Source organism: Rhipicephalus sanguineus, chromosome 5 (genome assembly GCF_013339695.2).
Source record: "Rhipicephalus sanguineus isolate Rsan-2018 chromosome 5, BIME_Rsan_1.4, whole genome shotgun sequence".
In the NCBI taxonomy this organism is placed as follows: Eukaryota; Metazoa; Arthropoda; class Arachnida; order Ixodida; family Ixodidae; genus Rhipicephalus; species Rhipicephalus sanguineus.
Genome location: NC_051180.1, coordinates 96,147,131 through 96,173,626, shown reverse-complemented (window position 1 = coordinate 96,173,626; position 26,496 = coordinate 96,147,131). Strand labels below are relative to the sequence as shown.

At 48.8% G+C, this 26,496-nt stretch overlaps 1 protein-coding gene across 2 annotated transcripts in view; it reads left to right on the top strand.

The window, feature by feature from the left end:
* The window catches only part of LOC119394020 (DNA-directed RNA polymerases I, II, and III subunit RPABC3), a 143,147-nt gene extending 129,172 nt beyond the window's left edge, over nt 1–13,975 (top strand). For both annotated transcript variants that reach the window (XM_037661228.2, XM_049415595.1), the window contains exon 4: nt 13,743–13,975. In XM_037661228.2, the coding sequence (XP_037517156.1) occupies nt 13,743–13,860 (118 nt within the window). In that variant the 3' untranslated portion in view covers nt 13,861–13,975. The remainder of the gene's footprint in view (nt 1–13,742) is intronic.
* The last annotated feature ends 12,521 nt before the right edge of the window (nt 13,976–26,496 follow it).

Genomic DNA, 26,496 nt, shown 5'->3' with positions numbered 1-26,496 from the left:
TGCGTAGATTGCGGGGTCCCCTCCCCACCCGGCGGCGCGCCGCCGCATCAGCAGCGGGAGGAGACCAGCTGGCGGTCGCGTTCGCGCAGCGCGGCGGCGGCGACTTCTTCATTCGTGCGGCTGACGGAGGTCTCGGACGCGGCGGCCCTGACAGCTCGACCGCGGCTGCCCCGAAGGCCGACCTGGACGCCCGGGGTCTCGTCCCGAAGGCCCGCACCTCGTGTGCGATGCGGGGCCTTCTCCCCTCTCCCCTGGACCGGACGCGTCTAGTGCGCAGTTCGTGCCGCCGGCTCTCGCGCGTGCCTCGCCCCCGGGACGGACGGACGCCCTCTCGGTAGCCCCGGGACGTGTCCGAGGACCTCCGGGCCGTGCCGTGTCCTCAGTCTGGACGTCCTGGCCTCGAGTCGTGCCGCTGTCAGCAGCGTCCCTCCGAGCGGACGGCCAGTGGCGGCCCCCTCCTCGCACCCGCTCAGGTACGGAGAAAAGCGCTCTTCTCCTCCGCTCGCGCCACTTTCCAGATGGACCGCTGCCATGACGGTGACGTATGTATAAAAGAAAACCCCCGCGGCCTTGGCACTGACACTGCGGATACGGGTCGCCGCTGCCGGCGCTGTCGTGTCACGTTGTCACTTCGCGTAGATGTGACCGCGATGGTGGGTTCGCGCGTCCGGTGTTTTCGGTTGGCTTAGGTGGGGGGGGGGGGGGGGGGGGTGGAGGCGGCCCTCTTTAATACTGCCGCCATTTAGGCTCGCCACGGCAGCCGCTGCAGTCGGGGCGAGGCAACCTGTGGATTCTGCGTGGCCTGCGAGTGCGTTTCCGACAGCTGTCATTTCGCTCAGGTTCGCTGCAGCGGCCGCTTTTCTTGCCTCCGATTCGCGGCCGGCTTCAATGAGCGCCCCAGTATGCCGCCTCGGCCGCTGTTCTCGCAGTATTTTTTTTTTTTTTTCTGCTCCATTCACCCTCTCCTGTGCCTCGGCGACAGTGCTGCCAGTACGGTCGGGACCATCTGTTCGCGGTCCGTTATTGATCATTCTATTTTGCACCGAGACCGTCATCGAGTGAGGAAGGAAGAAAGAAAGAAAGAAAAAGAAAAAAAATATGAAGGAAGTGAACGGGAAGGGAAGACTAAGCCGTAAAGCTTAGCTTCCGGCTCGGAAATTTCCGGAACGTGGCAGTGCGGTCCTCGTAGGTCGTAAACAAATTCCATCGTGGCGCCATGCTGGATGGAGGGACCGAAGCGGATAAACAAAACATCGGTCGAGGGGAAGGCGCAATCTGAAGAAATGTTCTGGAAAATTCGAAACCTTCATATTTTTTTCTCCCACCGCGTTTCGCTCGAGAGACTCGGAACACTCCCAGTCTTCCGCTTGCGAATGCGAGAAAGATCGCAGTTGTCGGTATCACAGCTGCATTAGTCCTAAAGGGCTTCGCCTTGCCTTGAGATAAACTAGACGATTCTATTTACGTTTGCCCTTTTGTCTCGCATCTTACTAAAGGTCCGGCATTGACTGCGAAGTTCTACCGTGACCGATGTTATTCGTTCGCCATATGGGGTCTTACTTATTCCGTCCGCTTAGCCTGATTCGCGATGAGTCACGCGACTAAAGATGGCCGACAGTGGTGCGCGGAGTAAAAGCGTGCAGTGACCTTGGTTGGCTAACACTTCGAAACGACCTTGCGTTTACCGAAAGGTGTCGTGTTTTTCTCCGGTGTATGCAGCGCGATTTCTAAGCTTTCCCAACTGTTCGATTCGCCTTAAACAGAAAGCGACGTGAACGCGGACTCGTAGCAATGATTCGTTGCAAGAATGGTTGCTTGCCTGCCGTGCAGAGGCGTAGCCAGTTCCTCCTTTTTTTTTTCTTTTTATTCGAGGGCTGGGGGGGGGGGGGGGGGGGGGGCTTCAACTACCGTTTATGTATGTTGGTGCGTGCGTTTCTGTGCGTGTATATACGTATACACATGCACACTTGAAAAATTTCGACCCGCCACTGCGGTCTGGTGGTTATGGTGCTCGACTGACACCCGAGGTCGCAGGATCGAATCCCGGCCGCGTTTGGTGGCCGCATTTCGATGGAGGCGAAATGCTAGAGGCTCGTGTACTTAGATTTAGGTGCACGTTAAAGAACACCAGATGGTAAACATTTACGAATTCTTTCACTGCGGCGTCCCTTATAATCATATCGTGGTTTTGGGACGTAAGACCCCAACAATAACTTTTATTATTGAAAAATTTCTGGGGGGCGGTGGAGGGGGAGTTCGAACCCCCTCTCCTCCCCCTCCCCCCTGGCTACGCCAATGCTACCACGAATCTTAATTGCGATCGAGTTTTTGACCTTGTGCGTGAGAGCTGCGGTGGGCCGTGTAGCAGCACCGAGCGATCGAGAGACGTTGCCTGGGATTTTGGCGAAACGCGCGTTGACGCAAGTGGGTTTGCGCCGCATGTACACTGTATCGACCAAAGGCGCGCGTTGTGCAATCTTTCCGCTTTTTCGCCCGCTTTATATCTGCGGCCGGCGCTACTAAATAGTGCGCGAGTGCTTCCGGTGGTCAACACTGCAGCTTTGCCGAGCTGGCTGGCTGCGCATCTCGCGAAAACCTCGTGCAGCAGGGCAACCAAGGCATGAATGTGCTAAATGTTAATCCGGTCGTTGTAGGTATATAGCGACAACGGAGTCTAGTCGACGCTGCTCCTGCGGCAGCTTCACTGGCATCACAGTAAATATCTCTAGATTATTATTATTATTATTATTATCATTATTATTATTATTATTGTTATTATTATTATTATTATTATTATTATTATTATTATTATTATTATTATTATTATTATTATTATTATTATTATTATTATTATTATTATTATTCGTGTCACATTTACCCCAGTTTCGCCAGCGCTGAATTGTTGCCTGACTCTCTTCATAATAATTTACTTTTCTCATCCGTCGTCATTGGTCGTTCTTTCTTCTTCCTCTTTTCATCGGCATATGGAAATTTCTCAGTGCAAATTCTGAAGGGGGCAGTTTGGCTTGTTCGTGAAAGAAAGAAAGAAAGAAAGAAAGAAAGAAAGAAAGAAAGAAAGAAAGAAAGAAAGAAAGAAAGAAAGAAAGAAAGAATCACCTGAGGCAAGTCGCGGATGTTTTCGACAGGCGGGCGTATTAGCGCCGACGAGGCACACTGCGACAGTAGCGCGTTTGCCGAAAGCGTTATCTCATCTTTTTTTTTCTTTGTGTGCTTGTTGTTTTTCTGCCGCGACGTGCTCCTGGACTTTTTCTTTCGTTCTTTTTTTTTCCCCCGTGTTCAGCATGCATACTGGCGATATCTACAGAGGTGACACCGCGCGTTGGCCCCGTCAGCGCAGCTATACTGCTCCTCGCTGTTGATACGGCAGCCAGGATTTTCTGTTTTCTTTCTTCTTCTACTTCTTTTTTTCAAAGAGCATCCCGCACCCTTTCTAGTCCGCCTTCATGCATGCAAGTGCTGTTTTTCTATGCTGTCGGGGTTTTTCGGTCTGAGCTGCGCGGCGCGCACTTGGCACTATAATACCCCGCCGAACTTGGCGGCTTGCACACAGGCCTGGTTTGTTCCTGGCGTTTCGTGTAATATATGGATGATAAGGAAATCAAGAAAAGCGATAGTGCGGCGTTATGAGCGGGCTGGCAATTACGTCTAAAGCTGTTACTCGATTATCGCTGGCCATTTTGCACCCCGCGACGGGGAAATTCTTCGATTCCGTGCTTCGAACGATGCTTGTGGAGCCGGGAGTTCGTATATGTGTGTGTTGTCCTATTCACACATGTGAAGCCGTGGATTTTAGTTGAGACGGTTTCGTGACTTCGCCTTCCGTGTACAAACACGTTCGGCCACCTCATTAGGGGCGCTTGTGAAACGCGTGTGCGCGTACGCGAATCTGTCCGTATCTTGAAAAGGTTTCTGCGTGTTGTATGTTCATGCTCTTTTTTTATTTTCTTTTTTTAAATTAGTGTTCCTCACATTGTGTGCGCATGCCAAACGAACGCGAAATCAGTCAGGAAAATTTTTTTTTCGCCTCTGGTCTCCATTTGCTCGTTTTCTCATGCTGGTTATAGGTGTCAACAACCATCCCCCCCCCCCTCCCCCCCGCCTTCCACTCACACACTCTTGTTTTCATTTTTTTTTTTTTTTGTGTAGAGGTGTCAAGACGCTCGTTTAAGTAATCTCGTCATCACGAGGTGATGGCGTCAGTTATTTCGCTGTCTTTGTGTATGCGTAATTCGTCGCTACTCTTCGTTATTATTTTTTTTTCTCTCGTCGTGCTCGTTTGTTCGATGGCGCGCAGCTTTCGCAAATCGAAGTTCGTCAGAAGCGAGAGGCGCCACGTTGATACTTGTACATTTGACGGCGCCGCGTTCGTTAATTCGTCGCGCGTTCCCGTTCGCCTTTAGCTTTTCGGAACCTCGCGCCGGTTGCTGGCGCGTGAGGCAGCTGACGCCATATTGGTTCTTCGTTCGCAGCTTCCAGGCAGCTGAGAATTCCTTATTATAAATCCATACGTGCAGTGTGCGCTTCATACATTTTCTAATGACTTAAAGGTAAACTGTTATCGCAACACATATACTGTCAAAATATCCCGCGCTTTCATCTCGCGTTAATAACGATTTCTCGCTGCGACATAGTGTGTTAGCGCTGCCTCTATCAGCATCCGCCTTAATAAGGTACCCTTTGCGCATGCGCGGTTCGCCCTAAGGTATAAGGGCGGCAACGCAACGCTAAATCGTTGTGCGGGAGCGTTAGGGGGAACTCGATGGCGTTGATTATTTTGTTATTGGGATCACAGGCCTGTGTCCCAACCTTGTAGTTGCAAAACGTAAGGCCTACGGAATCCGTCTTCACTTATTTTGTTTTCGCCTCAGCATGCCGATTTTCTTTCCTATTAACGAGTGATTTCGTTTTTCGCTGAATTTGGTTGCTTAGCGACGATGTGATCGCTCTGCGCGAATTGGAATGTGAAAACATGGCAGGTATTCAGTCCGACGCGCTTTCATGTCTTCGTACGTATATATTGAGCGGGTAAAGCCTCCGAAATGCAAATACGGGTGCTCCGATTCGTGTATAGCTCCGTAGCTATATGCACTTATGCCTCTTGCGTTCAAAGGCGGCTTGCGAAGCCTACTTTCTTGCTGGGGCGAAAGCTTAAGAGGAGTTGGGCAATCATAGATGCGGGCGCTCGCTTATAAGACAGTGCATTTCAGGCTCTATACTTGTTTGACGCAATGCGCCGCGCACGCTGGCGCGAGGCGAGTGAATCGAATGTGCTGGTGTATAAGAGTGGGTGAGAAAGTTTTGCTCGACGCCGTTGCTCTCCTGATCGCTAAGCTTGCTCGCCTGCATGGAGTGCGTATTCGAGTGCATTGCGTGAACGCGTTACACGGAGAGATTTTAGCCTGTCTCGAACTTATTACGGCTTGCGGGATACTGGGTTACCGGAGAAATGTTGTTGCGGCGGTAATAATTACGACGGGCACGACACCTAGTGACGCAATAGGTTATAACCAGAGAAAGCGCACAAACCTAATGTGGTAGTGATGCATGCCGTATCCTTCTAAGGTAAAGTGCCAGCAGCAACACAGTCGTCAACGCGCGGGGCTTTTATGATGATACTTCGACAAGAACTCTCGCCAAAAAAAAAAAGAAAATATTTCAATCTTTTTTTGGTGTCTGATGAAAAGGATGTGTGCAGTTCGCGAACTCGACACGACTTCCGAATCGTCTTATATGGTGTGCCTAATCGGACACACCGAGTTTCGTAAAAGAAAAAAAAAGAAGTTACTAGAGCGGTGGGCATTTTGTCGCCATGATAAGGCAACAATTAAAATAATGGGCTACTCGGGAATTCCTTTATTCTTGCTGCGCTTTGTAGTATGCACACTCTGTCTTAAAAATTTCCGTTCTTGTGTCGTTTTGTGATGCTTTTCTGCTACATATAACCCTTAATGGCGATTTGTTGCAAACAATAATAGTAATAATAATAAGGTATATTTTTTATCAACGTTGGTGTAGAAAACTGTGGGTGCAGCCGTGTCAAACTACAAGGGCACAGTTTGAGCAAATACGCACGGTAATAATTTCAGCGTGGTTTGAACCGCCGTGCTTGAATTGTTCGGTAGGCAGCAGCTCGAGAATTCACTCCATTGATGTTTATGAGAAAACAGGCGAGATAGTTGTTTTTTTTTTTTGTTTGGTGTTGTATTTTGATGTAAACATAACGCGCAAGGCGAAGTTCGCCTCGTCAGAGCGCGCCAGAACTCTTGACGAGATGGTCGTGGTGGTAGTTTCGAAAAGCCGTCCCCTCGCGCGCATAATAATAATGCCGCCCGCGCGCGCTGCACCACATTGAAGCACGAACTCCAATTGCTCGGTTTATTCGGGGGGAGTACAGGCGGAGGAAAAGAGGGCCGTTAGACGAACAACAACACGTTGGAGGAGAAGCGGACCGGAAGTGCGTCATCGGTGACGTCGGGAAGGTCGCGCGTGACGTGGTCGTATATTCCGCGCGCGTTCTTCGACGGATCGAAACCGCGCGCATCCGCGCCAGGTGCGAACGACGGTGGCGCCGTTTGCGTATGAAGCAGGTTTTGATCTGTGCCGCGCAGCATAGCGGGTGAGTCTCTGGTGAAGGGGGCGTTACGATGTTGCCACTGGTTTCTGGCTTCTTACTTACGCCTCTCTTAACGCGTCGCACGATCTCTGGACGATCGGCCGGTTTCCGTGCAGGTGCTCCCAGAACAACGTCCTCGTATCCCTTCGGCCCACGAGGCAGTGATGGCCCTTTCGTGCTTCTTGAGGACGACAGGCATTTGTGGAGTACAATGAGACAGACGTTTTTCCGGTTGATCTGCGTGCCTTCTTACTTTTCTCCTTCCTTTCTTCCTCTTGCGCCTCGCATCCCGAGCGTACGGTGCTCCAAACGGGACTGTGGATAAAACTGAGGTATAGGGACCTCTTCTTCTCTACGGATCAAGTGCTGGTTCGAGAGTGTCGTCAAGTTCTTTACTTTTCCGTCTTCATAGACTATACTTTTGAAGTAGGGTGTTGGTTGGACGGACTCAACATTGTGTTGAACGTCGCATCTTGTGGACATCTTTTCAAGAAAGAGACTCGCTTAGTGTTCGAGCAGCGATATCTCTTTCACAGCGGTTTTGTCGGTCCGTGGTTTTCGAGCTTGCCAGCGATTCGCGATCTCCGGATGTCCCGCGCTCGTAGTGCAAAATTGGTCCTCGCGGACGTGCTGCCGCTATAAATTGTTTGCACTGACTCCGCCTTGAATATACGCCTCATTACGTCACGCTGCTGGGATCTCCACGAACTAACGGAATTTTTTTGTCTTGTCACGTAAAGATGTACCGCTGTGTGGAGGCGAAAATGCTTGGCACCCGTGTGCTTAGACTTAAGTGCACGTTAAAGAACCCCAGGTCGTCGAAATGTCCGGAGCCCTCCACTACGGCGTCCCTCATAATCGTATCGTGGTTTTGGGACGCAAAACCCGAGCAATTATTATTGATGTACCATTGTGTAGTCAGGTTGGCGTAGAATGAGGTGCTCCACTATATGGGCGCCGCCATAAGTTTTCGCGGATCTGCGTGTCTGCTCATGCAGGCTACGGATGGAGGGGCGAATAAAGTATTTGTGCGAGTGTTATCGCGGTATCTCTAACAAGCCTTTGTCGCGAATCGCCGTACTTGAGCGCGGCGCATCGGCGTCCCTTTAGGCGGTGAACGCCTCGGCGACGATACGCATAGGCGGCGATGAGTTTTGATCTGTTCTGTCCTGGTATATCGGACGGCGCCCTCTCTCCCGGAATCCGGCTCGCGATACTTTTGATATCGCGAGGGGGGTCGTTTACGCGTCTTCCCTAGAATGGGAGACAGAACGTGTCTGGGTCGCTGGGCGTTGAACGGGCGATCGAAGTGCTGTACGGCACGTGCCAGCATGTTATTGTTTCTTGTCCTGGCGTGCTTGCCTACCTGTCGCGAAGTTAAAAAAGACACACCACCGCCCAAGCAACCCGTACAGATGATTATGGTGATATCGATAATAGATTATATCCATCCCATATAACCAACTGTAACCAATTCGTAAGCGCTCCGTGTAGATAGTTAACCATCGAGGCTGAAACGTGCGGTCCCTGTGCTTATCACGAGCTGGGATCTATCGAATTGTCTTTTGTTGTAGCTCTTAATTTCTCTATCACCGCATTTAAGAAATGCGTGCTTCAAACTTTGCGTTTGGTGACGTTAGCTTAAAGGATGCCAAGAACACCTAAATGATTTTAGGGGTGGCGATTCATGCTGCGGCGAATATCATCCCTTTAGCTATATATGCTGACAAAAACCTGAATAGGAACTAGTGCGACCGCGGATAGCCTTCGAGGTGGCGTATGCTAGCATTTCTTCTTCATAGTAGTTTTTGCGCACCCACGGACCGCAATATTTTTCTACCTCCTAGCCGTATACTGCTTCGCTGGTAAAAAAAATAAAAATAAAGGGTAGTGAAGTAAAACGTATTATAGGCTACCTAATGACCCTTTGCGACGTCCGCATAATTATAGGCGATTGTAGCGTAATATGAGCTACCGTATTGTGTTTTCAGCATAGCAAACTGCGCTGCGTTCTGATCAACGTTTTGACTTTCACATATCAGATTTCGCACAGTCTTTTAAGAATGCCAGTATATGATAGTGAAGGGTTTCGGGCTAGTTCCGACTGGTTCAGTGAGGGTTCCGCGATATTTGTATTTCCTCTACGAGCCATTTTGCATTCCGTACACATTGATGTGGAGCGTGGCTGTCACAGAAAGCGGGAATCGAACTCGGTACCAAGATGGCACCCGAGTTTCATAGGAGCCGCTCCCATCACTGTGGTTTCTGCTGAAGGCAGTCAAGAATTAATGACGGAGCTTTTAAAAGCAGCATGCGTCGCCGCTGCCGCACACTCCGGTCATCCGCGGGGCTCTGATGGGGAGCAAATCACTTAGCCACTTCACCGTGTACGAAGCGGAAACATGGCGTCTTTTTTTGCGTCTAGCTCGCTCGGTGACTTAGACGTGAGGGATTGACCTCGTTTGCTATCTTTGGAAAATAGGTCGCGCGTGTGTGTGCTATCTTGGACATCTTATATGAGCGGGCGACCTGGTCGGAATCGCCTTGTGCTCGCCGCATCATCGATCCGTTGCGCAACAGGACTAAGCCGCGCTGATTGGCTGAGAGATTACATTCGGGTGAACATGGCGCTGACATTAATGCGCGGTGACGGGAGGTTTGCTTTGCTAGCTTTTTTCTTTTTCGTTCTTTCTTTTTTCCAGTTGATGTGAGGTGGCGCGTGCTCGATCACTTAAAAAAAAAATGAAAAGTTGAGTTAAGCTTTGTCAATGTCCTCGTTGACTGTGCGGATGTTTGACATTTCCTGTAGTCGGATACAACTCTAGCAGTCCGCGGCATTTACTCCTGAAAGGCGGATGCACACAAGCCCGCACCAATGAGCGCGCTCTCGCGACTTACGTCATGAGCCGGACGGCCGGTGACCCTGCCTTCGGAGAGCGCATGAGCGGGGCTATTTCTTTAGTCGCGAAGGCGATCGGCTGCCACGCCTCGGTCATTCGGGTGGGGCTCTCCGGAATTTCTAAGTTGTATCCGAATATAGCGCTTACTTGTTTGGTTGCGCTTATTGGATATCGGTTTTATTCACGTCAAGATCCGACTCACGTCGGATCTTGACGTGAATAACGCTAAAGTGTATTGATTATATCTTCTATAAATCGGAGTTCTCAACATGTCGGGCAGCCTGAAAAGAATGTGAGTACGAATTGAGCGATTAAGGAAAAAGAAAAATTATAAGTGCGACGCGGGGATATCGAAAGCCGGCAGCATACTTCAAAAGGTCATACTTGGGTGCAGGACGCGTTCGCAGTTGTAGAGACAGGGGCGTGATCGGGTTGTGTTTCGTAGTGTGCAGAATAGTTATCCCGTGTTTTTGTTGGAGTAAAACGGGATGTCAATAGGGGCGGAATGCTTTTGAAGGGGCAACAGAAAGGTGCGAGGTGATAAGATTAAAAACCATGCAGGCACATATGATGGATGGCGACAGGCAACACCGCGACCTCGCCACGGACAAAGGAACAATCACGAGAGCTTTGCTCTTTGTGTCCGTGTCAAGCTGGGTTCGCGCTGCCTATGTAACCGCGGGTTCGTACCCGCAGCCCAATCTCATTGTTCATGTGTAACATATAACGGATTCGGTTGTCACACAGTGCCAATGCATCTGAAGACGTGTTGCTGAGTCATTTACCCAGCATTGAAGTTTTAACGAAAGGGGCTACTGTAGATGACGGCGTTAGCTGTGTGTGTGTGTGGGTTGGGGGGGGGGGGGGGCATTTTCAACGTTCACAGTCACTCAGCCGTGATATTCGATTGATACTGGAAGTGACTATACTTTGTGCGCGTGTGTGTGTGTGCGTGCGTGCGGTGACAGTCGAGCTACTTGTACGCTAGCGTATTTTACTGGAAAATGAATATGGGATCTGATTTAATATCGTTGGGGATATTTTCTGCGCTACGTTTGATGCGGCTAGCCGTACAACTCCGTCGCGAAATTTGAAATTTAAACAAGTAGTCCTCTCGGGTACCCGCGATATGAACTGGGTAACGAGGAACTTATCGCTTTTCTGCATCGTTTGGCGCCGGCTTTAGCGCGTTTCCATTCGCGACCTTTTCGACCCTCCGCGTTTCGTTTGTATTGCTTAGAGCAACGCGCGCCTTCGTCGCTCGGCACGCATCATCCGGCAGCGAGACCGCTGTTGTGTTTTTCCAAGGCCTCCAGCTTAGGTCTGTGCGCGTGCGCGAACGGTACGCACGCCATTAGAGGACCGAGCCGTCGTGGTGGTACGCTCTCCATAGCTCGGCGTGTGGTCGACATCGTTCGCGTGCTTACCGTGCACCGAAACCGAGAAAATGGGGGGGGGGGGGATTTTTCGCGTAGACGCGGCTATCCAGCAGCAACCGTCGATTGAGTAGTAGCGGAGGAGCCGCGAAAGTGCCGGAAAGGCAGTTGCGCTTGGAGGAAGGGAGAGAGTGAGGAGGAGAGCGGTTGGCGAGAGGTGACCGTGAAATGCGGCGCTACGCTGCGCCGCCCGCACAGCTGGTTTGTCGGCCATACAGGTGCTTGCGGTCTTGCCCGCCCGGGGATCCCAGGCGCCGTTCTTCGTTCCTCTGCTTAATTTTTTTTTCTTCTCCTGTGTCAGGATCCAGGGCGGTAAATAATTCTGCCCGAAGAGAAAGAGATCTCCTCTCTTTCTTAAATTTGGTGGCTGCGCCGGCAAGTTGCGCGCGCTCTCTCCCATGCTGCGGCGCCTTCCTCCCTTGGCGCCCTTCGGCGCCGCTGTTGGGAGTGGTTGACTGCAGCCCCAGCTCGGCTCGCGCTGTGCGCCTCTGTATGGGATTCGTTTATTGGCGTTGGCTTTGCGCCCGCGAGCTTCATTTCCTCACGGTCCGCTTTGTATTGGCTCTGTACTACTTCGTTTGTATCGTTTCCAGCCCCCCACTCACTTTCGTTCGCTCGTCTAGTACGCGGTTGTTATTGTCGAGACGCAGTCAAGAGTGACAGGCGAAGGCGATCCGATGTTCTTGCGCAAGGAGGACTCGGTTCACTGCGCGTGACATGCTCTAACCGTTGCGCGCGTGCCTGCCTGTTTCAAGCGATATACTGTGCGCTGCGCCGACACCTGGGCAGTTCCTTCTCTTTCTTGTATGTCGCTGCGCAGGCGCCTCGTACCGTGTGACGCCATACTGCAACAGCTGCGCACGCAAGTCCCCCCACCCCCACCTTGAACAGATTCTTTTCTTGTTCTTCTTCTTCTGCTTGCATTCAAAAAGCGCCTCTGTGCCGCCACAGGATTGAACTGCCACCCGCATTGTCGGCTGACCCATTGGTGGCGGGTTTATGCCCGGTATTTTCCGCTCGTTGCGTTGTAACGTGATAGATGTAGATCATTATGGGGCTTCAGTGGAAAGGCAACTGTATGAATTAACCCTTATGGCGGTGCTTCTGAGGGTATTCGCGCAGCTTTGCGGGGTTGCCATGTGTTGCCAATTGGATGTCTTCGTGCACAGTATAGGCGTCACTGGTAATCTTGAACGTGTTCGTGTTTTGTTTTCTTCTCTCGTATAATTTGTAGTTACGCCTTCGAGCCTTGTTGTGGTCGTCGTTGTCGCCATACCTTGAAATGCGGAACAACTTTCAGTTCCTCCAGCTTGAGGCTCAGGCCCAGCACACACAAGGAGAGGGTATTGCGCATGCGCGTCTCGCCTTCAGGTCTTTTCGCGCGGTTATTAGTTCACTGTGTGTAATTAGCAACTCGCCCACCAAAAAGCCTGAACACATTTGTGTGACTTATAATGCATTTCCGCATTCTCGTTTGTAATGTTGTAGGAAGGAAAAAAAAAGTAACTGCACAAACGAGGTCCAGTGGTAGGCTTTGCTAAGGAAGGGGTTTCGCTAAACAACTGATACTGTCTGTGTGCGCTTACTCTGATGAAGAAACCAATAAAACGACATTCTTCTCACAAGGAACAAATGTACAGCTTGGTGCCGAGCTTTCCTTAATAAGGCTTATCTAAAAATAAAATAATAAATGTGCTTTGCGCGATCGAAGTGCTGTGCATGCTACGAGGTAAATGGCCTTGCATGTCTTTTTGTCTGCCTAATTGGGCCTGAAGCTTATCTCTTTGCTATCACCGTCGAGTCGTCGTTGGATTGCGAGGGTTCACTGCATGGCAGTGTGGTTAGCTGGTTGTGTGCGGTGTACTACAACCACTAGCTGTATTGCCGATACAGTGTATTCCTACTGGCAACGAATAAGCTTCTCCGTCGTCGTCGCACGAACAGCGTGAGTATGCAGTGACACATATGTTGGGTCAATGTCGCGACGCATATATACATACGCTATATGTTGAAAGGACCCGCGTTGTCACTGGCCACTTTCTTTGTTTCATCGTTTTTCGGTTCCCTTATTTTATGCTTTATTATAAGCTCGCACTTTGGAGGTGAATGCGATTCAGTTTTATCACGTATAGAAAGTGGCACACGTATGGGCTTGATACACGCAGGAGGAGGTCCCATAGTCAGTGACTGAAGGGGTTCATATCCTGTAACTAATAATGGAGATCAACATTTTGCAAAATCAGCACTGTCATAACGCGTTTGTTTGCTGGAACGAAACAATCTTAATAACGAAAGCGGTTGCGCATAGGCGCTGTAATAGCGGTTAATACGTGTAGTGCGCAAGCTGAGAATGTTCTACGGAGAAGTGTTACCTTGTACAAAAGGATTCGGTGTGATTATACCTGTGTTCTATGTTTTTTATTCGTCTTAAACACTCATTATATTTGTTTTAGATGCAGACCTTCGTACTTGCTTATCTTACGTGCACTCACCTAAAAAATAATAATAAAGCTTTGTGTTTCACGTACTATCGACATATATAGGGTTATAATCTGATGTCATAGTGTGTGCCACATTTTGTGACATTTTCACTTTGTTTTGTGCTGCGTTCATAAGTGGCAAGGAGTGCCGTCCTAAATGTACATTTCTCTCCTATTCGCCGTATCAATTAAAAAACAAAAAACAAAAAGAAACAGCACATTGTCACGGGGTATTCGGATTATCGCTGAGCTCCTCCTATAGTGCCGTCTTCTCTGTCTTGCTTACGTGCAGTGCGGCGTACGTGTCCTTCGGGGGCCTGCTGATGCGCCTGCAAGGCGACCCCAACAACTTGCACGGCTTCGAAGTGGACAACCACGTGTACCTGCTCATGAAGAAGATCGCCTTCTGAAGGACCAGCGGGCTCGTCTTCTCAGTTAAAGACACTGCCTCATCATCCACACTACATCACAAGAATCATTCCTAAAATGCAGTATTCTGCTGTAATTAAACTGCATCACATCCTCTGTAGTCCACGAGCTAATTTCTTTTATATAGTGGCTTCTCTACAGCAAAGCTTACTATAACGTTCGTAGATGTCACTCTAGGTGAAAGCTTTGCCCAAGTACAACACATCGTGAACCTGGAGTTACGGTAGGAGTTTCTTCTTGGCTACATAAAAAACGCCAGGTCTCTGAGAACTTTGCTACGGAAACCGGCATTCGGCTTTGTTTGCTACGATTTGCATGCTGATAAGAAGTATGTTAGTAGGTTACAGTTTGCGTCATTTATTGGCTGTATTGGAATGTTCTGCAAGAGAAGCATGCTAGTTCTACGATGGTGCAATGGGAAATATTATTTTTATTATTATTATTATTATTATTATTATTATTATTATTATTATTATTATTATTATTATTATTATTATTATTATTATTATTATTATTCACACGGATACGAGGAGACAAAATAAATAGGGAGGAAGCAAGCTGACAACTGCCACCGATCGAGAGGGCACACTGACTCTTGCTAGAGGAGGAAATAGATACAGAAAATAGAGATAGGAGGAAAGAAAGAGAAAACAAAGAAAGGATGGAGACTCGGACTGAAATAAGTAGGAACACGAGAAAAAAATGCTTGTAAACGGCATACCAGGAAAGGTAAGGAACGAGCTTGAAACAGCGCCGAAATTTCCGTTCGCTCACTTGCGTGAGTGCTGAAGGAGAGCGTAAGAAATTTTATACTTCTCGGTCTCTGTGAACACAAACGCGCACTCCGATCACTACATGTGTGCACCAGGCCCGTAGCCAGGAATATTTTTCGGGAGGGGGGGGGGGGGGGGGGGGCTTGCTGAAAACCTTGGCTATCTGAGAAAAACACCTATTTTCATTATTTATTTTTGGCAAAAACACCTACTTCAAGAATTTCGGGGAGGGGGCCGGACCGGAATTTCGGGGAGGCGAAAACGGAACCTTTGAACGACGCGCGCCGTTCTCCATGGCAACGCCAAAGAGGTTCTTTTTTCCATGAATCAAACAGAAACGAACAAGCAGCATTTTATTGCGTGTCTTGATGCACGGAAGGTTCTTTTTTTATTGCAGCTAGTTTGATTACCAGTGATTAATTGTAGTCGAACTCTATCACGTCATCAGGATCATTTCCAAAATGTGCCGCTCGTGGCGCTCATCATGTGATACATTTAGCTTAATTTCTCGGTAAGTAGGGCACTGCTGTTGATAATATTGCCGATTTAGACGTTGTCATACATTGAGCTTTCACTCTGACATAAATTATTTGCCTTTAGTGTCCCTTTAAGATTGTTGATACAATCTCCAACCAATCTGCTTTGTTGGTAGCCACTTCGTCTACTCTCGATTACGAGAGAGCCAGTAATTTTTCTGTCGCAACACATAGCTAACGGCCCACTTATCACGGCTGAAAAGCTAGTCTGCTCAAGCGCGCGACGGTTAATTATTTAGAGGCGGTTTTATAGTTGCAATTTTGGCATCAGAGAGGGGCGGAACCCAGCGGGGTTTTTGTGTAAACACAGCTGACCACGTGAGTACACAGAACAGTAACGCGCGCCGCGCGCGGCACCGCGTGCACGTACGCACAGGAAGCATGGCAGCCAACACAAACTCGTGACGAAGGGGGTTGTTTGTTGTTTACGTTCGAACCGAGTTGGTGACGATGTCGCGAGGTGCTTCGTCTCGCTCGCAGTTGCGTGGCGAACACTTTAAATCTGATTTTAAGCATGTACGAAGTCAGTCCCATAAATTATATCGCCTTCCAAATTTTGTGTCAGTACTCCAATTAACGACGCTTTCGCGCTGCGTACTGGGCTCATGTTCACAGGGCCTGCACATTCCGACCGGTCCCTTCGCCAGAGATATTCGTAAATTCAGGTGTCCAGCCTACAGCAATGATCACTTGCGAAAGATCAAGGTTCGTGAATACGGCTTTGCGAAAGAGAGTTGACGTGTATCTTTAAAGAGAGATATATGTGGAGCAAGTCAGGACTCACCGAAAGGTGTTACGGCAGCTTTTTCAAGAGTGTAGCGCGTCGGACATCTTTCCCGCTGTTTGCTGCGTATAACAAACATGATGCACTTCTGAAGGGCGCAGCTGTTCACGAGGAAAGGCGCAGCTGTTCGCGTAAATTACGTTGTATCTGACTCAAAAATGCGAGAAATTTATAACTAAGCGCGACTCGCGTCTCTCGAAGAATAACTGGCGGTAACGAACTTGTGCGAGTAGTTTTACCGACGTTAAGTTTATCTCGTACCGAGAAACAGCGAGGAAGAAAATTCGCCAGATCCCACGCGTTGTGGGAATCGGTTTCATGCGAAGCAGTCGGGGAGTACTTATATGCTGTATTTTATGGCTTTGAGCCAAGCGTTACGAGGTGGATCGACGTGTTTTTCTAAGTGTAGTAGCTGCGTACACATCGCGGGCTTACCAGGCTCGTCGACAACGACAACACTGGCGTTTAAAGGGTAACATATGGTGCGACGTGACGTCAGCCCTCACGTTAGAGTACGTAGTGTTATCGAAACTAAGTCCACTTAACGGTGCAATCATGGGAATATTCCTCCGGGGTTGAGCAATGGGTCGATACACCTTGCTGAATCATAGGAATACAAATGTAATGTTTGTTAGACTGTTCCGAAAGCGGAGCCAACACTGGAACCACCGACATTAACATGATATGGCACCTGTGTGGCTGGAGTACATATGTAGTGTTTATTGCTTTGTTGTAAAATTAGCCAGCACCACAACCACAATCAACGCTGCAGCGACATTGCGCCTGCATAGGCTGTTTTTCCGAACCAGTTTATAGACCTGGCGTGGCTCTGTGGTAGAACACCTGATTGCCACGCAGAATGCTTTGGTTCAATTCCTGCTCGCATCCTAATCTTTATTCTTTTCATTCGTCGGGTCAACGCTGCCGATGTTGGTTTTTCTTAACACTCTCACATTTAAATTACCAATATCTGTTCTCGCCGTTCCTGGGTAGATATAAACTGTCAATCACCTGTGGCGCATACCCGTACACCGCGGCCCGCGGTAAACGGTTATGGGCCACACGTGTCTGGAGGAAACGGTTTGACGACATACTCGACAGGATTTTCACGTTATTCTGGTCATGACCCCACAGTCATGTTCGTCAAATCCTCTTACCCTCCCTTGCCAATTTCGGTCTACACTAAGTTAAGGAGGCGAACATGAGAGCACCCAGACGTAGGCGGCTATAAAGATAGATAGATACGTAGATAGAAACGCTGAAAGTTCCAAAGGTTCGATAAGAAATGCTTCGCATTTAAAACGACGCACAAGGTCGTGATAATGAAGAGGCATGCGCGTGTCTCTAAATGCATTAGCATTCATCATCATCAGCAGCAGCCTGTCTACGCCCACTACAGGGCAAGCCTCTCCCATGTTCCGCCAATCAATCCGGTCCTGTGCTTTCTGCTGCCACGTTATACCTACAAACTTGTTAATTTCATCTACCCACCTAATTTTCTGTCTCCCCCTCACGCGTTAGCATTACGTGGTGGCAAACAGATAAAGTGGCGAGACATTATGTGAAGCCATAGTGTTTACTGGTATAATACGAGCGCTGTTGAATAATTCTGGCTTTAACGGCCGTGGTATACGTTTAGCTGCACGAATGTAGCGCTGCTATAGTGAGCTCGAGGACGCGGATAGGGTGGGTAGCCACCCTAACGCGGATTCGATAGCGCCAGTTATCAAACCATCGTGGAAGCTAAATTAAGAAAAAAAAAAACAAAGAAATAACTTCAGGCGGATATGCGCCAGAAAAACTGGACAAGCCCCACTGCCGAGTACAGCAGGTGCGAGCGTTAAACGAAAAATTGGGGAGGGGCAAAGCATGTAGGGAAGGGTGTTTCAGGCAGTGGCGCCCTCTCTTGCGCTCAAGCAAATAAACTATCCCGACAGCAGACGACGATGCACGATGCACGCCGAGACCATCAGGTGCTTCGCCCCTAAAGAGGACACCCATGCACTTAGATGTTCGTGCGCGCTATGTAGGGTATCGGAGGTTGTCAAAATTAGTACGTAGTCCCTGCTACGTGTGTGCGCGTGCCCTCACAATTGTATTGTTATGGGTTGAGCGCATAAACCCAGAATTTAGTTTCCTGTTGCTGGCTTGGTTTGACAGTGGTTGAATAACAGCTGTCTAGTATTCGCTGCCAGGGTAATCGAATGTAATCGAAAGTAGTGCCAGCGCACGTCTCTCTCATTTACCGCTTTAAATCACCCTTGACGTTCTTTTTTCCCGCGCTACATCACTATGCATGTGAGGGTACCAAGTTGCCCCACTTTTAAGGCGAAATAAAGCCTTGGATGCCTCATCAAACGCGAAAATTGACCGTCGGCGTCCTGCAGCGTCGGCGTCAACACGAGTGAAGCAAGAAATCGCGTCATAACGTCACCATATGACGTTACCGATCGCCAAAATTCGGGACGTCATCATGACGTCATCAGATGACATCGTCGCTCGGACAAAGGATGACCGATCACGGAGGCAGTGCAAAACGATGTGAGGTGCAGAAAGATCAATGCTTGTGATCTTGGAGGTAGTGCAAAGCCACGTTAGGTGCCGAAAGCTTTTGGAGGGGTGTGGGGGAGGTCAGTACATCGACTGAAAAAAAAAAAAAAAGATGGTTTTCGCCTTCGAGTCGTCTAAGACGAATGCATAGGTGACCCTGTGAGATTCTTCTAACTTCTTCGGCAAGTTTGCCGAAGGGTAATGTTTTGTGCACTGAAGATAAAAACAGCGCAGAAAAGCGCGGGTACGAACAGCAAACACACAGGACAAGCGCAGACAAACAGTCAAATTCAGTTGGAAGTACAGCGCTTCTCCAGCGTGTTTGCTTTTCGTAGCCATGCTTTTTTGGGCTGTTTATCTTCAGTACGAATACCGCCTAGTCTCGTCAGCTACTTTAATTTAAGGTTTTGTGCACGCTGATATAGGTGTTTATCTGGCCCGCAATTAACCCCGGTAGTATAACCTCCATCTTCCCCATTAGCGAGTTCCTAATTCTCCCGTGTTCCCAATAAAAAAAAAAGGTCGCGAACTCTTCGTCCCGCTTTAAAAAGGTCATTCGCGTGCCGCGTTAAGCGCCTTTGGAATCGGAGGCCGCATTTCGAGGGAGCTCTGTATCGACCATGCAGGCTTTGCTGCGGTAGCGAGAGCAGCAACGCTGTATAGGGATCGTCCTGCCTGCTATTTCGGGAAGCAGCAGCCGACACTCTTCCGGGTTAGATCCTCCATCCCGCGGCGGCGGCGGCGGCGGTGTCGCGGCACATGCCCGTACAACGGCGGCGGCCTTTTCCTGTTTGACAAATGGGTGCTCGGCAATTTGTAACGTTTTCCACTCGACGAGGCGGCTGCGCGATACAACGGGAGTGGGTGGCGTAAGAACAATACGGCGGCGTATATATTCGCTCAAGCGGTCGTCTCCTCGCTTCGTCTACATGGGGCTTCCGCGAGGTGTCGTCGCGCTCTCTCCGAGTCATTGCGGTATCTGTTGTTGGGATGAAAAGGATCTATAGACCTGGCTTTTCTCGTCTTGTTCGTCGATTACGCGGCGGTAGCGGCAATTTGTCTCGCGGACTCGGCAACCGGCGCTTTCTTTCTTTCTTTCTTTCTTTCTTTCTTTCTTTCTTTCTTTCTTTCTTTCTTTCTTTCTTTCTTTCTTTCTTTCTTTCTTCCTTTCTTTCTTTCTTTCTTTCTTTCTTCACCTGGCGCGGCAGTCTAGTGGTTAGGATGCTTGACTGCTGACCCGAATTTAGCGGGATCGAATGCCGGCGGCGACGGCCGTATTCCGATGGAGGTAAAAAAAGTCACGCCATATCCACGAAGTGAATGATGTTAGAGGAGCTTGCTCGTAGATGATCGGGTAACCCGTGAATCCTCCGTACAAATTCCTCTATCGTCATATGAAGACGCGACTACGTTGTTATATATATACACATTATATACACAATGTTTCTTGGGCGTTCATGCTGAGTAGCGGTAGCGAAGCGCACTGAGTGAACTCCCGGCGAAGAGAAAGGAAGCGCGCCGAGAGCAAGCGCTGTGTATGGGCGCGGCCCTCTAGCGGTCACCTATCTAACGAGAGCACGCGCTGAGTGTGCAGCGTAGTGTGCGGCGCCGCCTCAGCGGCGGCGCGCCATCTAGTGAGCTCGCTTGAATCGCCAGAGGGAGCACAGCTGCGCCTCTAGCGGGAGCAATGAGGACTAGCGGATACGGCGCGATGGACAAGGCGCGAGCATAAGAAGCTTGGCGAGCAAGCTCCTAACACTGAGAGGCCCATGTGCTCAGATTTAGGTGCGCGTTAAAGAACCGCAGGTGGTCGAAATTTCCAGAACCCTCCGGAGCTACGGCGCCTCTCAGTCATATCGTGGTTTTGGGACGTAAAACCTCAAGAATTATTAAAGACGATAGTCTTTCTTGGGATACTTAAACGGAGAAATTTTGGTCTGTCTGACTTTCTGTTTGTCGGCACGTCACTCGATTCAGCCACTCGGCCGAAGTTGAACCACTTGCCCAAGGGCCAGCCATCTTGAACTGGTACGGCTGTTCATACTTGTGAACGTTGTCGATCAAAAAGTAAATATCACGCATATCTGAGGCGCAACATCAGTAGGTAGCTATTAGGTGGTGTGTTCCTTTAATAGAAAATGCATACGTACGTAATTCTAAAGATCCTAGTTTCTTAAGCTGCGCTGAAAATGCGACTGCGCTGAAACTTGCCTTACTCCGTGTCCTCTGCACGAGCTCATTGTTGTGTTTCGGTTTCGGTTCTGTATTGCACTGTACGAATGCCATGGGGCGCCGCTCTGGCATTCCTGCTTTACGCAGGCGACGTGTAAATAAAAGAGTGTGTGGAGAGTGCTCGTTGAGTGCGGACGTTTCTTCTGCTTCAGCGCATCGCGCCAAACCGCGTGTTTGGGCTGGCTGGCGTCCCCGCCGGTCGCGTTGGTCACCGCCGGTCTTCGCCTGCTGCTGCGCCGGGACTAACAGCCCGCAACACAGCACTCATGTTTCCCGACGTATTGCCAGACGGCGTCCATATCTCACGCAGCGCCTCTTCTATCGTCTTAGACGACATTTGCAGCGAAGCACGCAGATACGCGGCCAATTTTTATATTCTTTCTTTCTCTCTTTCCGGTCAATTACAAAACGAGCTGACAAAAGCGGGAATCGCATTCTGTTTTCGCGGTACAAGACCTGTCGACTCCGTCACGACATATCGTTAGGTCACCGTTGCAGCGTCATTGCGTCAAAACCGTGATATGATTGTTCGGTGCTTCGCAGCGCGGACCTAAGATGGATGAATTTTGACCCGGCGGGGCACTCGTGTGCGCCTAAAGCCAAGTGCATCAGCGGTTTTTCTTTCTTTTTTCCTTTCACATTAATCGAAATGAGGTCACCCCCGCGCATGAGAGCGAACCCTCGAGTTCGGCAGCGCAACTCCATACGTAATGGGCTACCACCAGTGGCGTAGCAAGGTGGTGACACACGGAGGCCGGGCTTCCCCCTCCCCCCACCCCCCCTCCCCAGGATTTTTTTCCCTTAGCATACAGAACACAAAATGACACTCGACCACATCCGCCTGCTCGGCCACCACTCCAGATCAAGGAGATGCTCCCCCCCCCCCCCCCCCCCCCCCCCCGAATTCATGCCTACGCCGCTGGCTACCACGGCAGGTTCGGTCTAACGAAGCTCTACAGGGGTGCGCATTGATCTCAGAATTGTGTCGCTGGTCATTCGGTGAATGACTTGGCAGTGCTGCCCACTTCCTGCGAATGGGCGCGGTTTCCGTTTTAGCGTTAAGGAAAGAGTCTGTGTCACTGCTTGGCCTTAATAATCTACGCCTGAGAAGCAGTATCTTTTAACACGCCCTGGCTCAAGGGTGATTTTATTATAGAACTTTCCTGTACGCAAATTTTTCAACGCTGTGAAGTACAGTGCCAAGCTGTGCCCCCAGCTGTAGATGTCACCTGAATGAGACCAACCCCCTGCTTATAACGTTCGTAACCGTAGTTGCGCATTTTTATACAACCATGTGCAAACTCAGTAACCGACATTTCATCTCCCTTCTATCAGCAGATCTGTGTTCAATGGCGAATTAAATGAGAAATAAGAATTAACGCTACCACGCGGCTTAGGTCGTGAGAAATCAGCGTTGCTAACCAGGAAAGTGCAAAAGCTGTTCTGTCCCGCTTTACGACATTCAGAAACAGGATGTACTAGAACGATCTCTTCGAAAGCTGGGTCTGGAATTGACGGAACCGGTTATTCTTTCGTTTGAGGATACTACTCTGGGATGCAGTCACAGGGATGGTTTCTTCGCCATTAAATAATTTATCATTGAAACTAAAAGAATAACTACCTTCCCATGCTATTTTCTTTTGTGCGGAGCAGCTTAGGGACCTGGCCTGTCGTATGCTGTCGTAGCTTGGCGTAACGCAGGCAAAACCACGTATAAAAATAGAAGAAAAGAGGAAGCAAGCGAGAAATATAAAGAGTGAGAAAAAAGGGATAAAATAAGAAGAAAAATAGAGAGAGTAAGAAAGAAAAAAATAGATAAAGACAGAGGAAGAAAGAAATAGGAATAAAGAGAGGAAAAACGACAAGAAAGAAACGGAAAAAGACAAAAAGAAAGAAAGAAAGGAGGAAAGAAAGAGAAAACCGAAGAGAAACGAAGTAGATTGCCCAGCTCCGCACTTCCTTCGGGCTTCGCAACCCTAGTGAGAAGCTGCTTTAATCTTTTTGGTATATAAATATAAAGATAAAAGAATAACTTGCTGAATCCTGCCGGCTTTGAATATTTCGTTACTGATAATTGGCACTTCAAATCAATAGATGAATTAACTAATACATTGAGTATGAGCCATGGTCAGAGGGCAACAACAACAAACAGAGGGTGCCACGGTTCCCGATGCATGCAGCCGTGATGTCGCTACGACGTTCATTAGAGAAGAAGCCAGAGAGCGTATCTGCCCGAGTGTGACGGCCAAGATCTGTCGACAACTCGTCTTTCGAAAATAAAATAAAATATTATAAAGATAGATAGATAGATAGATAGATAGATAGATAGATAGATAGATAGATAGATAGATAGATAGATAGATAGATAGATAGATAGATAGAAAGAAAGAAAGAAAGAAAGAAAGAAAGAAAGAAAGAAAGAAAGAAAGAAAGAAAGAAAGAAAGAAAGAAAGAAAGAAATGAACGCGCATCGACACATCCTTCAGCGACTGCGAAACTTCATATTGTGAAATCCTGCGCTAGTTTCTGATGAGCACTTGCTGAAGCGGACGGCCTTGGCCTCTATATTTACGCTACAGCTAAATGAGACGAGGAAAAAAGGAGCGAAAAATGAGGAACTGGAAGCAGGATACAGTAATCTAATTTTGCCCCAATCGCACTTACCGCGATGGGGTTGAGGCAACATTGCATCGACCAATGCTGGCGAGGTCGACTTCGGTCTTGCAATCTTCCTGAAACTTCAGCTAGATACTCTGGGATTCTCATTGCTCTACTTTTGAGGCCTAATGGCGGGAGTGTGTGAACGCTTGCTCACATACTCCCGACAATTTATCGGCGCCACATATCCATAATTAGAAAGAAAAGGAGATGTGGGTTTGGAAAAGAAACCGAAAGAACTGGAACTTGTGCTAACATTAAGTTGTGAGATACCTTAGCTAATGGACTAAAAGATGAGGGGCTTGTCGAGCACCCATCTTGCCTGAGTGAGGCAAAGCGGATGATTACAAAGAAATGCAATCACCCGGGATCTGCTGCTGCTGCTGCTGCGTATTGATGCACCTTATTTCTTTTATTTTCCGATGTCACTGTACGCAACAACGTAAGCGAAAAATTGAATGCGCATGCGTAATCTGGTTCTTCGCACATAAAGCATGTCTTTCTTTTCTCGTTAACCACATCAGTTAGCGTGCTGAAGCACTATGCGAAGAAAACCACGTGATTATAATGGCGACCACGCAAGTGAGAGCAGCTAAGACGACGAAGAATGATGGCCTCATCCAGTGTGTAACCGGTGTCGGAAAGTGTGGAGCAGGCCCGTAGCCAGAGACTGCCCCCCCCCCCCCCCCCCTGAAAAGAATGCCTGGCTACGGGCCTGGCGTGATGCCTGGCTGCGGAAGGTGGAGAACTCGCGGATATAGTGCCAAACTTCATAAAGCAGGGCATTTTCTGCCGAACAGTGTACTTTCCAGCTCTTGCGTCCCTCATAAGCATGTCGCGGTTTTGAGACGTTAAACCCCAGCAATTATAATTTAGGGATTGTTGCGCCTCAATATACAGCAGGGGCGTAGCCAGAAATTTATTTCGGGGGGGGGGGGGGGGCGTGGGTTGTTCAACCATACTTTGTGTATGTTCGTGCGTGCGTTTGTATGTATGCGTGTATATATACGCGAGCAAAACTGAAAAATTTCGGGAGGTTTGAACTCCCCCAAATCCCCCCCCCCCCCTGGCTACGCCCCTGATATACAGTGATGTTCTTTAAAAATTTCTCTAAACGCTAAATATGACGCCCCAACCGTTTTCTCTCTCTCTCTCTTTTATTTTCATAGCAAAGTTGCAACGTGCTTGCCGCCAAACGCTGGAGCCTGCAATTCAAATGGTGTGCATGCACATATGAATTCTTGCACCCTAACTTGCGCCATAGTTTACGGCATCCACCTTACGTTATGTAGCACGTTCTTCAAAGTGACGTTGATAATGAGCATTTTTTTTTTCAAATTCTCAACTCATTGTGCTGCCACTCACTGCAGTGCTCCTTGCAATGCGTCAACCCCAAACTTGAAGACATATTACTCCGTGGCCGTTTTATGCTCGCGAAACAAGACTGTTCAGGCTGCGCCTAATGGTGCATTACTGCATCATTCCGTGTACGCTGATTGCAGTTTCAAGCGCCCGCTTTTAAAACTGTACCTTCAGGCTAGCCTCGTCCTTAATCGTCTTTGTAGCCGTACGCTGAAATATTCAATGCTTGCCACGAGTGTTTCAGGGCAGTTCAACAAAAGAAAAAGGAGTGCTTTGCTTGAGCGTGTAGAGTACACTCGTGGGTGATGGTCATTCGGCATGGAACCTCGCATCAAGACGGCGTTCGCACTCGGCCTCGTGGAAGGGATCTTGCTCATTCTTTTTGGCGTGTGCGTCACATTTGATCGGCCCATGCAGCCGAGACATGTTACAGCGGCTCAGGAAGAGTCCAACGAAGCAACTTTCAACCGCTTCTATCCCAGTGAGTCGCTATCCAATGTTTGCGCGAATTGAAGCGCAGTCAGAAGAAGGGACACCATGACATTACGTTTTTCATAACTTGGCACATTCCTTAGGATATTTCTTCATTTGTACCACTGTGAAACCACCACTTCTCGCGCTCTTAAGCGTCGAAAGTAGTTCGCGATTGGAAAACATTGCAAAATGGAATACCAGGCAGGAGAAATGTCCAGGGAACAAAACAACATACTGTATGCTTAGGAAGAAGCAATTCGCGCATGTTCGCCTGCTTGTAGTCTTCCTAGAACGTAACGCTTACATTTTAAATGGCTGCGCAACCTTCAAATATGCAAGTTCTATGAGAAGACATGTACCCAGTGTCAGGCGTCGCAATGAGGTAAGGTACCAAGCCAGTTCATCTCGTCGAAGAGATGCCATGCTTGAGAAGTCATCCAAGAAGAACGCGTGTGACTGAAGGTCTTTGTACTAGCATACGAAAGTGCACCATATTGCAAAGGTACAAATGAAAAAAAAAATCTCACGGTGTCTCTTACGCATTCGCCTAAGACTATTCGATGGCGAAAACCATCTTTTTCTTTTGAGGCGATGTATCGATCCTCCTCCACTCCCTCCGAAATCTTTCTACATCTAACGTAGTTATGCAGTGTCTCCAGGATCGGAGGCGTTGCAACAACGACGTCATGTGATGACGTCATCACGTGGCGTGATGATGATTTCTTGCATCGCTCGTGTTGACGCCGACGGTTAATTTTCGCGTTTGACGAGGCATCTAAGGCTTTCGCCTTAATAAAATAAAATACACGCCAAGGATCATTTGCGTCCTGCTGGTCAACAGTACAGCACAAACCCGAAATAGGGAAGTTGTTTGTATATTACGGCCGTGACCCCTGGATGTACCCAATATCGCCGATTCCATAATAGTCAGTGGGGGCCGCGAATTTATAGGAATATTACAATACATAACCTGTGCGTGAAGCGCGCATGTGCTATCACCGTTGGTGAGCCCTTTCCAGGCACCATTCTCAGGCACACGCAAAGTAGATGGAAAGGTTCTGTCTTGTCTACTTAACGCACTTGTGCTGTGATAATATACATACGTGCGAACTAAGGGTGCAATGTCGACTTAGTCGCGCACTGCGCATTGTTCACCTCACCTGATGACCTTGGCCTGCGGGTCAGGATCGGAGCTGAGCAACGCTGCCTCCCACTGCTCAGTATAATTTCGAGATTACTCTAGGCTTC